The sequence below is a fragment of the Cyclopterus lumpus genome, chromosome 25 (assembly GCF_009769545.1).
Source record: "Cyclopterus lumpus isolate fCycLum1 chromosome 25, fCycLum1.pri, whole genome shotgun sequence".
Classification (NCBI taxonomy): Eukaryota; Metazoa; Chordata; class Actinopteri; order Perciformes; family Cyclopteridae; genus Cyclopterus; species Cyclopterus lumpus.
The window spans coordinates 1,954,794-1,971,233 of record NC_046990.1 but is presented as its reverse complement, the minus strand read 5'-3'; the positions used below and the strand labels follow the sequence as shown (position 1 = coordinate 1,971,233).

The 16,440-nt window shown below is 44.2% G+C and overlaps 1 protein-coding gene across 1 annotated transcript; it reads right to left on the bottom strand.

The window, feature by feature from the left end:
• Positions 1–2,744: 2,744 nt before the first annotated feature.
• On the bottom strand, positions 2,745–16,022 carry sae1 (SUMO1 activating enzyme subunit 1). The gene is made up of 9 exons (XM_034529229.1): positions 15,331–16,022; positions 14,071–14,182; positions 13,522–13,695; positions 11,103–11,248; positions 10,363–10,456; positions 9,985–10,090; positions 5,339–5,483; positions 4,059–4,128; positions 2,745–3,007 (listed from the first exon to the last, which is right to left on the bottom strand). Exons 1-9 carry the CDS (start codon positions 15,429–15,431, stop codon positions 2,915–2,917), a joined length of 1,041 nt encoding a protein of 346 aa, XP_034385120.1. The 5' UTR covers positions 15,432–16,022; the 3' UTR covers positions 2,745–2,914.
• Between the last annotated feature and the right edge of the window lie 418 nt (positions 16,023–16,440).

Genomic DNA, 16,440 nt, shown 5'->3' with positions numbered 1-16,440 from the left:
GTCACCCACAGCGGGGCATTTCAGGCCACGACTCGCTCATTGACAGCAGTTCACTTTTGCTGTTGGAAGCTGAAAATACTAAACTTCCTAGCAACGCTTCAGGGGCCGGGAGCCAAGTAAGGGGTTTGTGTAGGGCCACCGCTGTGAGCAACTCTAACCTGAACCTCAAAGTGCAAGTCTGAACACTCAAACAGGCTTTTGAAGGTACGTCACAAAAATGTCCTCGCTTTCCAAAAGCGGCCTCACTCTGAAGGTCTACAATTCTTAATGGTCCTCACAAAGATAGCTGTACAAGTAAAGACACACACACACACACACACACACACACACACTGCCTGTTGCTGAGTCAACAGGCAGCATTGGGACCAGATATCCTCATTTAAACTCCTCTACAGAATGAGCCAATCACGTGACCCCTCAGAGCCAAATCAGCGATCTGATTGGTTGTAGCAACAGACACTTGGTCTTTGCTGCTAAGTGGAGAGAGTGACCACACAGTAGGAGCTGTGGGATTTAACTTTGTGTGTGTGTGTGTGTGTGTGTGTGTGTGTGTGTGTGTGTGTGTCTGTGTGTGTTGAGAGAGAACAAGAGAGGACATGAAAGACAGAGCAGAGTCAGCATGAAGAGCGCATTGAATTTGTTGGCAGATAAGAGTTTAGGTTTAATTAAAGGGGCAGAATGAGCTTAAAGGGACGTTCCGTAATTAATCTTCTCTCCTAATCCCAGGAAAAGAGAAGTGGTAGTCTGTGCTGCCAACAGCTCCTTTGGTTTTGTTCCTAAATCAGCCGTAAACACCAATCAACAGTGGACTTGCGTTGCTTAATATGTATTCATGGGTATTATTCAATTCTTTTCTTATTCTCTCTGAACTTCCAATGAACCCGGTGTGTGAGTGTTAGCAATCCTGTCTTTATTTAAATAAACTTTCACACATTTCTGCAGACGAAAGCCTCCCCGGGGAATAAAAGTAGATATCAATTTAGTTTCAGCAGGAATGTATCAAGGGATTTATAGTCTGGTTGGTGTATTTATTTTTTGTACAAATAAACAATCAATTAATAAAAGAGAAACAGAACTTACAGCAATTTAAAAACAATATATAATATATAATATGTGTAAAAATGTGAAATGTTCATTAATGAATACGCTGTATTTGACTGTTGTACCAGTGTGTCACACACTGTTGGGTAGTTAAATCTGTGACCGTGCATGATGTTTTATTGCATGATCACACAATTTCTATGTTGAATCCTAATTTGCAAAGAAGCAAAAAAATCATTTCTGTGTTTTTAGACGGGGGGCACAGTTTGATCCCTTTTAGGCGTTTGTGTGGAGCAACATTTGTGTTCCACAGCGGCCGCCACAAAAAAAAAGTTTCTGGTTTTCTTTCACAAGCCTCGTGTTGTCTTCTGACTGCAGTGTGTTCCTGTTGAAATCTCCCTTTTGAGGATTTGTCATGTCTGTATTCTCGGCTTCACAGAACGACAAACTATCCTGAACGTAAGTGCTTTTCTCCGCCAGGCGTGTCTCCTGCTCCCCCTTCCAAACAAAGACAAGTTGAATCTCACCCATTTGTCCCTCCCCCGCCGGCTCCCTCAGTCAAGACGGCAACAAGATAACAAAAATAGGGATTTATGCATAACCATCGGGTATGGAATTAATCTGCATATGCTGCCGTTAAAAATGGGACCAAACTTTTTTTATGGTTGTCCGTTTTGGATCAACGACAAAGGCCAATAATGGCTTAAAAACTAACTTGCAACAACTCATGAAGAGTCAGCCGTCACTTGCGTTTTCTACTGTTAATAAAATCTTTTTTTCAAAGTGTGAATCACTATAACCACAACAGTTCCTTGAGCCAACGGTCATAAATGAGCACAAACAAATATGCTGACGGGTCCAGTGGTGCAAGAGATTGGCTGCAGACACAGACACACAGACACACAGACAAACACACAGACACACAGACAGACACACAGACACACAGACAGACAGACACACAGACACACACACAGACAGACAGACACACACACACACACACACAGACAGACAGACAATATGATAATTTTTTTATCTAGAAAACTATCTTGAATCAACCTACATGACAATGCAAAAATGACTCGGACACCGCCGAGCTGTTCAAAACAAACGGAGCAGTCGACACTCGCAGAAGTTGAACTGCATCAAAAGCGTCAATGTTTCCATCGACAGTGAGACACATCTCTGCAGTTCAGGTTCCCAAGGTGCGGCCGGCTGAACAGGTTCAACCCCATCCGCCGCTCCCAGGGGGCTGAGGTCAGACACGGGACCACAGGGCTGCCCCCCCACAGCAATGCTCGTTGTAGTCACTGCCTTATTCGTCACTGAGGCAGTCATGTGTTGGTTCGGTGAGTCACACGCCGGGCCGGTGAGAGGTAATTAGCAAATACACTCTGCGACCGACCTTCCCCTTCATGGCTGCACTTTTGCACCGAAAAGTATATCGAGTCACAGATTTCCTTGATCAACATTAGTTTGTACTAATTTGCTTGATGCAAGCTTGTCACGGGACTTAAAAAAATAATTAAAAGAATGATATTGATTATAATGAAAACAAAAGCTGAAGAATTTCCCCAGTGCAGCGGAACGATTCATGCTAAATTCTGAGACTTGCACAAAGCAGATACACATCACCAAATTCTGATATGCAGGCATAAAACAACATGCTTGTTATTGTTGAATAAATCCAGAAAATTGAGGCAGAAACATTTCACTTAATGTTTTATTAGCAAATGTAAAAAACAAAGATCAAATACCCAAAACATTTAAACAACAGACTAACTTTAAGAGTAGTGGAACGAGAACCGGTATAAATAATCTGACAGGACAAACTAATGAAAAGACATCTGCTGGACTTCACGGTGTGTAAAACGGTTTAGTTTGGTCCAAAGTAGTCGACCACGCCGTTGCCTTTACGACCGTCGAAGAAGAAGAAGTTCCGGTGAGGAGGGTCTCGCTGGGAGAGAGCCTGAAGGGAGACAGAACAGCTGGTCAGATGTCAGAAAGACGCATATACACGTCTAACTGGTATTTCATCTTTTATCTTGTACAAAGTCCTCTTTTTGGTTTTGTACGTGGAGAAAGAGCATTTTGTACAAAACTTCTTCTGACATGCTGTAGTTTTGAAGACTTAAATGCTTCTAACTTAAAGTACCTGCCGTCCCCACAGTGTCACATGACAGGATGTAGAACGTGTTCTCAGTGACGCTCCTTCATGACTGAACTGGGCTCTGAACATGTTCTTTTATGTCAAAACTACAGTATGTCAGATGTAAATTAAACAATTAATAAAAATACCTGACTAAACGAGTGCACAGTAATGACACTGCGACCACCACGAAATATTTTGGCATGTAAAATTGTGAACTGAGAGCACCAGCCAGAGCCTGCAGACACGTGCACACGCACGTGCACACACAGTGTATGAAGTTCCGTCGGCAAGGCGAGCTCAGTGAAATCAGTCAGAATATCCTGGCGATCAGTCGGCCAGTTGCAGTGGGTTTCATCATCATCATCATCATCATCATCCTCCTCCTCCTCCTCCTCCTCCTCCTCCTCCTGGAGACAAGGCAGGTTGGCCTTGTGCCAATGTAACGGGCGCATTTAGAGGATGTGTGTGTTGCCCTCACGGTGAACCCACCCAGGACCGGGTGGGTTCATGGTCATGTAATGTGTGTCCAGGACTTTGTACGAAACTACGTGTATGAAAACAAACATTGTCCAATATCTTTATCAAATATCAATGAGTATTTTGTGTTGTTCAGCTCGAGGACTTAGAAATCAATTCCCCCTCATGAGGGGCTTCTGCCAGGAGCGTCCCACCGAGTTTGGCCGTGGTCACAGTGGCCATCCTTCTTCTACAGTCTGTCTGAAGCCGACCCAGAGGACCAGCTGAGCGGCCTCCTGTCAGCTGACTGGCGGAGGGAATCTTGTGACAGGGCATCGATGACATTTAACCTCTGCAGCTCCGTTTCCCAGTGTTAGGAGGCCCCCCCCGCACCCTCTCTTTACACGCTTACCTTGACAACTTCCTGTCCCAGAACTCCTCCCACGACTGCGCACACCGGAGACATCTCAGAGAAGCAGTAGCTGAGGACAAACATGCACAGCGTGACGCTGACGATGTGTTTTGGTTTTTTTAATCCTCGTCTGTAGCCCCGCTAGTGAGCCAGCTGATTCACGTGTTTTGATGTCGAAACCAAATAACTTTTCACTGACAGTTAGAACTCATTTGTTTGAGTTCTCTCTCCTGACCACCAGGGGGCGACTCCTCTGGTTGTATAGAAGGCGATGCTTCATGTGTTAAAGCTGCATTCTCTCTCCTGACCACCAGGGGGCGACTCCTCTGGTTGTATAGAAGTCTATGCTTCATGTGTTAAAGCTGCATTCTCTCTCCTGACCACCAGGGGGCGACTCCTCTGGTTGTATAGAAGTCTATGCTTCATGTGTTAAAGCTACATTCTCTAGTGACCACCAGGGGGCGACTCCTCTGGTTGTATAGAAGTCTATGATTCATGTGTTAAAGCTGCATTCTCTCTCCTGACCACCAGGGGGCAACTCCTCTGGTTGTATAGAAGTCTATGCTTCATGTGTTAAAGCTACATTCTCTAGTGACCACCAGGGGGCGACTCCTCTGGTTGTATAGAAGTCTATGATTCATGTGTTAAAGCTACATTCTCTAGTGACCACCAGGGGGCGACTCCTCTGGTTGTATAGAAGTCTATGATTCATGTGTTAAAGCTGCATTCTCTCTCCTGACCACCAGGGGGCGACTCCTCTGGTTGTATAGAAGTCTATATAAATTATTTATTCCCTCAGTAAACATTGTAAACATGAGTTTTTGGTCTCAATCTCAATCTAGTTTTAAGTCTTCTTCAATACAGCGTGATGATCATTTAGTAAATTATGGTCATTTAGAGTCAAACAGACCATAAAGCAGAGTATGTTTTATGGCGGGCTTACTGTGATTGACAGGTCACTGCCACTGAAATACGATGAAATACATATTTTCATTGAAATCTGAAACCCGAATTTGTAAAAGTGGAATGTGGGCCTGCAAGCATAATGTGTACACCGCTATTATAGTTTATTGTTAACTTATGGGCCGTGTATGTTTTTCGATAACCTTTATCTCAATGGTATTTCCGTTTATTTATATACTGCATATCTGGAAAGTGGACACATGGGTGCTCTGCGTGGCTTAGTGTTGCTGGATCCGGCCTTCTACAGCTAATTATCCATTCACCGTATCACTCGTCCCAAACTAAAGTCACCAGACGGGCGAGGGCGCGCTTTATACCTGATGAAGTCATCATTCAGGAGGTCGGCGCTCACTTCCAAGGCCTCCAGGACGTCGTCTCGGATCTGCCTCAGGAGCCGACTGTCCTCCGGGTAGGACTGCGGGTCGGGGTCGCGGCCTTTGTCGGTGCGAAACTTCAACAGAACTTTGGAGAGACGGAAAGAAACGTGAACGGAACGAAGGCAGTAAAGAGGCTGGAAACTGTTTTTGTAAAGCTACCCCCTCCCCTCCCACCCCCATATAATCTATTGCCATTCATAATTTCATCACGCCAACGTCTTATCTCCGAAACACGATAAGATCAGTGTGCGGTGTGAACCGCATCTTCCGATTAGGGCGCCTCATTCCCCCGCCACAAATCCAAAGAGACGGCAAAGACGCACACCTACACATGTTCATGAGCATATTAGAGGGGAACACAACCTCTTTCCTGTGACTAAGAGTCGGCTGCAGAACTGATTGAGAAATGAAAAATCAGAAGCATGCACTTTGTTTTGGTCATGAGCAATATTTCAAATAACCGACACCAGCGCCAAACTTTAACATTTCGCCCCCGTGTTTCCTGTTCGTCCATTAACTTAAACCGCACGAGGAAGTCGAGTCCTCCCACGGCCATTTCCACTAGCGACACACACACACACACACACACACACACACACACACACACACACACACACACACACACACACACACACACACACACACACACACACACACACACACACACACACACACACACACACACACACACACACACGTCTTCAGATTAAAGACGACCAGATGATGTATTTTCATTAACGTAAAATGGGTACAGAGAGTTCATGTTTGTGTGAGAAGGATATCTACGTTGTTTTGTCAAAGACAGACATGTTTTTGAGTCGGACTTGTATTATTCTGTATCGAGACAAAAATGGTATTATATAGATGAGAGGTATTAATGATAAAAAGAAAAACACACACACGGTTCAGATCACCCGACTGTTCCTAGTCAGACAGGAAGCAGTTGTAACAAAGGAAGAGTCACTTCCTCATCGGTCGCCCAAAAACTAAAAAACGCCAGCTCCAAATATAGAAACAATAATAACACAACCTCCTGTGTCACGTTCACTAAATAAAACAAGTGTTTCCACTCAGAGATCAGACTGGAGGGGCGGGGCTACAGTTTCACTGCTTCTTCTTGTTGTATGAGACACAAGTATTTAGATCCTTTAGGGAAGTATAACCACAAATTCATTTAAAACGTTTAAAGTATATAAGTAGCATTAGCAAATAGTACTTTAAGAACTAAAAGTTAAATGCAGTTCATTACAAACAACATCTGGAGTTACGGGGCTTTCACTGGACAGAAGTAACTAAATACAAAAGTAACTAAAGTAAAAAAAACACAAGATTTGCGTGTGAACTGTAGTGCAGTAGAAGTATAATACAATACAAAGTATAAGTACAAGCAGCTTGAGTAAATGTACTTAATTATTTACAGGTGGTGGAAAGTAACTGAGTGGCAAAGAAAACAAATGTCACCCGTCTGGTTTTCAGAGTTGTGTCACTTTAAGATTTTTCACTCTAAAAACTAAAAAAAACAAAAAATGACACAAAGAGCCTCCAGATCTGTAAAAGACACCAGCTTTGATGGAGTTGGAATTCACGAAATGTGAAGCTGTTGTTTTGTCAATATCTGTTATTTTAATATTTTCACACGTTTCATATTGATAAGTTGTCACGTGCATGTGTGTTGTGACCGTGCCACAATCAAATGAATACTAGGCTGATATTTTATTTCCCAGGACTGAAGCTTGTAATAAAACATCTTATTGCTTCTGTCGTTACATATGATGTACAGCTGTGAAATATAATATAAGTCCTCCGAAAAGTCTTTAGCTGAAGAACAAAGTTTTCTAAAAGTGTACATTAAAAAAAACACCGTTAGCTCTGATGCTAACGTTTGTGCCGTTAGTGCCGCTAGCTACGAGCAGCCGGCTCTCATATAACGCTCTTTCAAACGGGACACGGACGCCTGTTGTGTGTGTGACCTGTGTGACCTGTGTGTCCTGTGTGACCTGTGTGTCCTGTGTGTCCTGTGTGACCTGTGTGACCTGTGTGTCCTGTGTGACCTGTGTGTCCTGTGAGACCTGTGTGACCTGTGCGTCCTGTGCGTCCTGTGCGACCTGTGCGTCCTGTGCGTCCTGTGCGACCTGTGTGACCTGTGTGACCTGTGTGACCTGTGCGACCTGTGTGTCCTGTGTGACCTGTGCGTCCTGTGTGACCTGTGTGTCCTGTGAGACCTGTGCGTCCTGTGTGACCTGTGTGTCCTGTGTGACCTGTGCGTCCTGTGTGACCTGTGTGTCCTGTGAGACCTGTGCGTCCTGTGTGACCTGTGTGACCTGTGTGTCCTGTGTGACCTGTGTGACCTGTGTGACCTGTGCGTCCTGTGCGTCCTGTGTGACCTGTGTGTCCTGTGTGACCTGTGCGTCCTGTGCGTCCTGTGCGTCCTGTGCGACCTGTGCGTCCTGTGTGACCTGTGTGACCTGTGTGTCCTGTGTGTCCTGTGTGACCTGTGCGTCCTGTGCGTCCTGTGCGACCTGTGCGTCCTGTGCGACCTGTGTGACCTGTGTGTCCTGTGTGACCTGTGCGTCCTGTGCGACCTGTGCGACCTGTGCGTCCTGTGCGTCCTGTGCGACCTGTGTGACCTGTGTGTCCTGTGTGACCTGTGTGACCTGTGTGTCCTGTGTGTCCTGTGCGTCCTGTGCGACCTGTGTGACCTGTGTGTCCTGTGTGACCTGTGTGTCCTGTGCGACCTGTGCGTCCTGTGCGTCCTGTGCGACCTGTGCGTCCTGTGCGTCCTGTGCGACCTGTGCGTCCTGTGCGTCCTGTGCGACCTGTGCGTCCTGTGTGACCTGTGTGACCTGTGCGACCTGTGTGACCTGTGCGTCCTGTGCGTCCTGTGTGACCTGTGTGACCTGTGTGACCTGTGCGTCCTGTGCGACCTGTGTGACCTGTGTGTCCTGTGTGACCTGTGTGACCTGTGTGACCTGTGCGTCCTGTGCGTCCTGTGTGACCTGTGTGTCCTGTGTGACCTGTGCGTCCTGTGCGTCCTGTGCGACCTGTGCGTCCTGTGTGACCTGTGTGACCTGTGTGACCTGTGTGTCCTGTGTGTCCTGTGTGACCTGTGCGTCCTGTGCGTCCTGTGCGACCTGTGCGTCCTGTGCGACCTGTGTGACCTGTGTGTCCTGTGTGACCTGTGCGTCCTGTGCGTCCTGTGCGTCCTGTGCGACCTGTGTGACCTGTGTGTCCTGTGTGACCTGTGTGACCTGTGTGTCCTGTGTGTCCTGTGCGTCCTGTGCGTCCTGTGCGACCTGTGTGTCCTGTGTGACCTGTGTGTCCTGTGCGACCTGTGCGTCCTGTGCGTCCTGTGCGTCCTGTGCGACCTGTGCGTCCTGTGCGTCCTGTGCGACCTGTGCGTCCTGTGTGACCTGTGTGACCTGTGCGACCTGTGTGACCTGTGCGTCCTGTGCGTCCTGTGTGACCTGTGTGACCTGTGCGACCTGTGTGACCTGTGCGTCCTGTGCGACCTGTGCGACCTGCCATGCTTTAACAGATTTCTTAATCTTAAGATTTTTTAACGTTATTTCTGACGCAGTTTCCATAAATCAAGTGTGCACCCGGTGCCCATTTTCTGGTTACTTCCTGCTCGTGTCGTCATGCGCTGTCGGGCGGTTCTCTGTTCTACGCTCAGTGCACATGACTGGCCATGGAACGCCTGTGATGGAAACTATGCGTGCAGTGAGTGGGGTGCAGGGCCAGGTGACAAGAGGGACAATAACAACTCTGACAGAAGGTCATCTGACACCGTAAATAATCTGAAAACAGGAAGGAACATCTCAGATTTACTTAAAAAGGGTCAAAAAGTTCCTTCGGGTTTGACGGTTCCGAAACCTTTTCAACCACAGCAATGTTTTTTTTGGGGCTCGACATCTTAACCGTTGGCCCTCCTCTCCAGATCGACATTTGACAAGCTTCACGGACATGACTTTAGCACCAGTGGCTTTGCATGTTCACGGTAGGCGCTTCATTCTCGCTGCGCCTTTTCAGTTTCAAATTTCTATTCTTTTTTGAGACCTTTCAGGATTATTTGTTATGTTTGTATGGAAATTCAGTTTGTGCCTCCTACGCAGAAATGTCCCGAGACCTCTTGTGGGCTCCACCGCTTGATATCACTTTTAAATGACAAATAAATCATCTCATAAGGGAACTAGAATGCACCATTTTGCAAACAAATATGAATTCCTTAAAAACACTCATTACAAAAACAAAAATTCTTCGAAAACACTTAAATATTTGTCATTTCATAGGATGAATGGGACAATGTAAAAGGTAGAGCTGCCTCCAATTCAGAAATATCTCTGAAGAACTTTTTAAAATCTTGAAAATCTACTTCCTTATTATCTTTATTATCTATTAGTGTGTACGAATTTGAATGTCCTTTAGTTGATGACTGGCGTAAAATGCTAATAAACATAAACACCCATCAGCAGCTTCCAGAGCTCAAAGTATCTACAACATCGAAACATTTCTTATTGTTTGACAAACAAAAACTAAAGGTTTTGAATTTGAAATGGAACAAATCACAGAAACGAGGCTTAAGGTACCGTGAAGCATGAAGTAGTCCACTGGCGTCTTCTTCATCCCGGCTTTGGCCTTCTCAGTTGTCCAGTCGACCTCCAGAGCTTCCTTCAGAGGGCAGAAGCTGGCCGTCTGATTGGTTGGAGAATATTTTTAAAAAGTGATGTCAATAAGAGCTGTATGAACGAATTATTTGCTCATCTTAGGACAAATTAAATAACTGAAGACAAAATAAGGATATTTGGTCAATGTGTTCCAATTCACCGCTCAAACAGTTGTTCCTTTGAGCCAAATAGATGGAAATCCTCTTCACACAGGACAGTTCTTTGTATCAGTTTGGCTGGTAGAATAAAAAACAATTACACATGTGTATGTTTAATGTTTATAAAGACGCTCTCATTGACCTTTTTCACCATGGTGGTCTCGTTGGGGTCGACTTTGGCCTTCTTCGCCTCTGGGCCGTCGTTTCCAGTTGGTTTCACCAGTTTGGGTTTCTCCCTAGAGAGAGAGAGAGAGAGAGCGAGAGCGAGAGCGAGAGAGAGAGAGAGAGAGAGAGAGAGAGAGAGAGAGAGAATTACATGCACATAAAAGGTTCACGGACACACAAACCACTATTATGAAATAGATATTCCAGCTAGTGGCTCCAAAATTAAAATGAATTTTAAGCTGTTGGAGAGATGCTTTCTGGGATTTGTGGTTGTGATGCACAAAATGTTTCAAATCTCAGTTTCAGTTGAGTGGCACAATTAATATGCATCGTCAAAATATAATCAGGCTGGGTTTACTGTTTACTTAACGTGGTTGTTTTTTTTACAAGTTAATAGCTTTCTACTTTAATTTTCTAATCCGCTCAGTGTGGTATTTAATTTCTTTTGTGAAATTGGAGAAAGTCCTCCATATAGGCCCATCTAAACCAATACGATGGCAGTATCCTCCTGTGGCTTCGGCCTGCAGACTGTCACAGTGTTCCAGACCACATCCTGTAACTTCAGGAACAAAGAGTTAAGTTACAGAGGAGCGGTGACTATTTTCTCTTTTTATTCTTCTTTCTTGTGTCTTTTGACATTATGCTTCTATGGAAAAGGAATTGCAATACCATTTTGTGGCATCGAAGAAAACAATGCTTCGTTCGCCCAGCACTTACTCAACGTAGTTGTGCTCTTTTCCGAGGTTGCAGAACATGTAGCCATAGTAACCATAGACGTCCCCACAGAAGACCTTGATGTTGTGCTTAGAACAGAGCTGGTCGACCCGCACCATCAGGTCTCTGGAGCAGCCTGTCAGACACACCTGAGGGAGGCAGAAAACCACACGAGCAGTGGGACCGGTCAGAGAGCCTGCTGGTCAAATGGTTAACTGTAGTGTTACCAGAACTACCAGTAAGGGCAACAGCAGCTGACCGTTTCTATTAAACAACACTTATTGCTGCTTAATGCCGAGTTGATATTAACGCAGTCTTTGTGCTACTTGGAGGATTGGACCCTGGAGGTTCTGGGGTCGAACACAGTTATAGAGGGATGCTTCCAGGCGTCCACTTCTGGAACCAAAGCTGTATTTGCAGCGTCCCGACGGCCACAATGTGTCGTCAAAGGAGGATTTTTAGTGAACTGCAAAAACTAAATAGCTCCACCCTGATGAACCAAATAACTAATAAAAGAAAGGAAAATCGAGCTGGACAAAAATCCTGTTTGTGCAAATAATTGATCTGTTGATTCTGCGACAAAAAAATTATATATATATATATATATATATATATATATATATATATATACATACTGGTCGCGCATGGTCTGCCTTCCAACGGCCTACACCCTCTCCAACCAGCCTGGTGGAGCCTCCGTGATGTCACTAAAGGACATCAAAGACTCAAATAACTGCGACGGAAAGTGACGTCATCTATTATGAGGTGTGGGGGAGGAGCTAATTATCAGAATCAACTGATCAAGAACTCAAATTATATATATATATATAATTTGAGTTCTTGATCAGTATATATATATATATATAATTGATCTGTTGATTCTGCAACAAAAAATAATAAGAAAAAACCCTCTTGGCCTGTGATGGTTTAATGTATGTAGTGTTTTCTGTTCCTTCTTGCAAGAAACTAAAATGAAGCACAGCAGAACATTTCTAACATTGTACTATGAACTTGAGTATCAGCTGCACTCTAAAAGTTCACAGATGGACGGTGTGTGTGCGTGTGTTCTTTTCTATTCTATGTCCTCTCAGTAATTAGGCCTCTCGTATGAAAACTGTGACCGCACTCCAACCGCTCCACTTTAATCACCCCCCCCCACTCCCTTTCCATTTTCTGCTTTTCAATTTAATCTCAGGTTTTTTATCCCTGCCTCCTCTCTCTCTCTATGTCTCCTATCCCCTCATGCCATCCTCACTTCACTTTGTCTCGGTGCTATCTTCCCCCACCCCCACTCAGCACCCCAGAGGGAGTTAGACCGCCAACATTTCAGACACATCGGGAGGGCAGAAGAGAAAACCTGTTATTCCACTGATGGTGTTCTAATTGTTGCCTCTCAAAGCTGAGATCCAGCCTGTGTTGAGCCTCCTGTGGAAATCAATGTATTGAAATGTGTGTATTGCTCACTCTAAACCAGGGGGCGCCAAGCCGTCGATCTCGGAGACGTTCCCTGTCGCTCTCCAAAATAAAATAAAAATAAATTCAGAAACACATTGGGCCTCATTCTCGAACATTTTTTTTTCCTCTGAAATGTTTGTCACAGTTTAATGCGTGGACACCCAGTGGGCATTAAATACCTGCTACAGGTTGAGTTATGATACAATACGACTGACTTCAACAGCGCTCCAGGGCGTACATGGCGCCGCGGAGGGGAATAAAGTCTAAAGTCTAACAACTGTTCTTCTGCAGAGTGCAGCAGGACAATGGCAGCGCTGTATTTCTTGCTTTCACTGTTCATCCAGTGTCAATTTTAAAGAGACAATATTCTAAAATATAATACTAATTTACCATCACAAATGACACGTGGTTATTTAGATCATATTTTATCAGCCTGGTGCAGGAAGGTGCCCATGTTTGTCTTCCAGGTCTGACTGTTTGGCAAAGTAGCACATGAGTGGAGAGATTTCTTTAATAGCCAATCAAAAAGCTCATCCTCCACCCACGGCTGCACACCTTACAGAACCATATAAGGCAAACACCATGCGGGAGGTGTCCTCGTTATATCATTTACAGAGGAATCATTTCACAAGCCGGCGGTATGACAGATCTTTGAATCAAGACACACACACACAACAATGTGTCCATGACTGCTCCGCCTACAGAATAAAGCTCAGCACCGCTGTGCTTCATAGGACTCAGGCAGGTGTTTTGGTCCTGGAGCCTGGCGGAGCAGAACAAGGAGAGCTCTTGGGGCGCGATGCGGGCGACGAGCGACATCTAGTGGTCAGGCTGGGTGGTGTAGGGGACCGTGTGCTCAAATTAGTTTGAAGTACTTTTTAAGTCTTGGTTTTAAAACATCCACTTTTATACAAGGACAGAAACATATATGGAGCCGTCTGTCAGTCCGAGTCGGAGTGACACTCACCGCATCGAATTGCAGGAAGAAGTCGTCTGGCTTGTCTTCGACTCGGTCTTGGTCTGCGAGGACCTTCACCATCGGGTTGAGGTTCTGCCCGCGCTCCAGGGAGGCCTGGGCTCGATTCTGACCCCGAGCCGTCACTGGAACCAGGAACTGGGCTCGACATGACTCCTCCGACACCTGGGGGGTGTAATATGTGTGTGTAATATGTGTATGTATATATATATATATATATATATAATTTTTTTTTTCAAAGATTACCCAGGTTCACATGCATGCTGTGGGTTACATGTTCTCCTCAAAATGTGCTATGAAGCCAGAATTACGCTGTTATTGCAATGTCACCACAATAAACTTTGATGCAAAATAGCTGGTTTGTGTCTTCACTGAAAGTAAAAAGCATTACTGTGTCACGGGCTCCATCTAGTGGACAAACCGTGAAGACTGGCCATTTACTCTTCCATTAGATGTTTAGGTGATAGCTCAAAACAAAGACTTCCAGATTCAAGCTCAAGCCCCCTCCTCTGATGGTGTGCACCGTGTGAGCATGGGTACCTTTTCATGGTCCAGCAAAGTGAGCCCTTTAACTCCAGCCAAAATTAAGTTCTTGGCCACTTCAGCCCCCAGACCACCTAAACCTGCCAGGAGCACGCGGGACCCTCGTAATCTGCAAATAAAAATACATAAATAAAACATGCCGAGCATATCATGATGATGATTATTTTAGATTTTGTGCAATATGGGTTTGTAACAAATTAGTTAAATTAAATGACCTATATTTGAAATGCATGTCTCAATAAAATAATTAAAAAGTTGTCTAAATAAATGTGCAGGGACAAGTTCAGCAACAACATACAAGATGAACTATTTTATGTTTATGATGAAACAACCTTTGACTGATATTTAAGTCAGATTTAAGGGTTTATCGATTTCATTTGCATGGACCATTACAAGTACTGTTTTCTCCATATAACCTGATGTTTCAGAGTCCTGTGCACTTTCTTTGTATAAATAAGTAGCGTGTAAGTTAAAGCTTGAATCCAAAAAATATTTTCCATAACAAATTATTTTCCATTTATATCATGCTCTCTCAATATCGCCCGACATCAAAGCGACAAACTGCCATTCTGTCTGACAGCAAAGATAAAGCATTCAGACATTTGACATTGATATCCGAACAGTTATTACAGGACAACGATGGTCATCAGTGGCGGAATGTCACAAAGTAGAAATAATGAGCACTTTACTAAAGTACTTAGTTCTTTACTATACTTCTGTGACACTACATCGCAAGTAGAAATACTGTACTTTTTACTGCATGACAATTATCTGGCAGAATTAGTTACATTACAAATTAAGATAACATTTTTTATTTTTATTTTTATTACAAAAAGCTCTAAAAATATGACGTTTCTTTCTAAATCAAAATACCCAACAACTGATAAAACTGGTTTTACAATAATGCTGAGTGACAATTCTCTGCTTTGGCACTTTCAAGACTTTAGGTACATTTTCCTGGTTATACTAATGTACTTGTACATATTAGTACCCTTTGCATTGGAAGACTTGTACTTGTAGTGGACTATTTTGTTGCAGTGCGGTATTACTACTTGTAATGGGAGTGTCTTCTTCTGATGGACAATGCAAAGACGCCGATCTATACAAGTATGGAGGATGAATACACTCCACACTGCCGACTCACACCACGTCTGAGTCCCAGAAGTCCGAAAACCTCGGTCATAACCGAGCCGGAGAGCAACGTCTCAAACCTTCCGCGGCGCCGACTAGCCCCGCGAGCTAAGTGAGCTAACTGACCTCTTTTGTGCATCTAGCCCCCACAGACGGATCTGGCGGTCGTACTGGGCCGCCTCCTCCTCGCTGATGACCGGGTCCTCCTTCTCGATCGTGTCGATCATTTTGGATCTCTCTGTAGACGGAGATCGCGGTGCAAAAAGAGCCTCTTTTCAGTGCAGCTGCAGATGCGGTTGTTTCAAATGCCACGGTTGTCCCGCTGGATGGGCGCTGGGTGATGACGTCATGCGGCCGACACAATAGATGTGTTTTCGTACTTTTTTCACATTTGTATATATTAATATATGTAGTTTCTCGGTTTGTTTAATGTAGAACGTTCCGTTTGAATTTATATAACACATTTCTTCATCGTTGTGTTTATATCTGTTTGTAATTTTCATTTAAATATCATATATGTATAACTGTTACTGGCTTGTAATACTAAATAATAAAATATGCATCGGCCAGTAAGCCCTGCAACGTAACTTTAAACCAGTAGCTATTTTTCTATATTTGGTTTAACCTTCATGTCGAACCGGTAGTTCAACAAGCTGGCAGGCTGACACTGGGTTAATGTACCCTCGGTGTTGTCTTACACGAACACAGCTATTTTCAAAAAACTCAGAAGAACTATTTTACTTGAGTCCTAACCAGACAGCAGATCTTTATATTATACAGGAGGCCTGAACAGAGTCCTGCCCTACCTTGGCCTCCAGGTGGTTAAATCCTAGTGTTTACCTTTGCGTCACATGGTACTTACTATTACACACGTTCTCAACATGGAATTGTTGAACCTTTCTCCAAATGTCTCCTTCCCTGGCATGACACAAAACCATTACTGTAACTATAACATTTCATAAGACGGGTACCTCATTTCTCGTGAGAATGGGGGCAACATTTGAACTCCCACGGACCCCATAAGGCTTTGTTGTGTGTTAATGGAGTAACTGCAATGTGAATAATAGTTTAATCGTTTGAATACTGCACCTCTAAAGCATCACTTGAAAGTTATGCATTATTACCAGATGTTGAGACCGCTGAATTTCTATTTTATTGTCAGATGCACTACAATTACAGAGAAGCAGTCTTTGGCAATTTATTTCTTGGAATGCTCAAATAAATATGTATAATAAA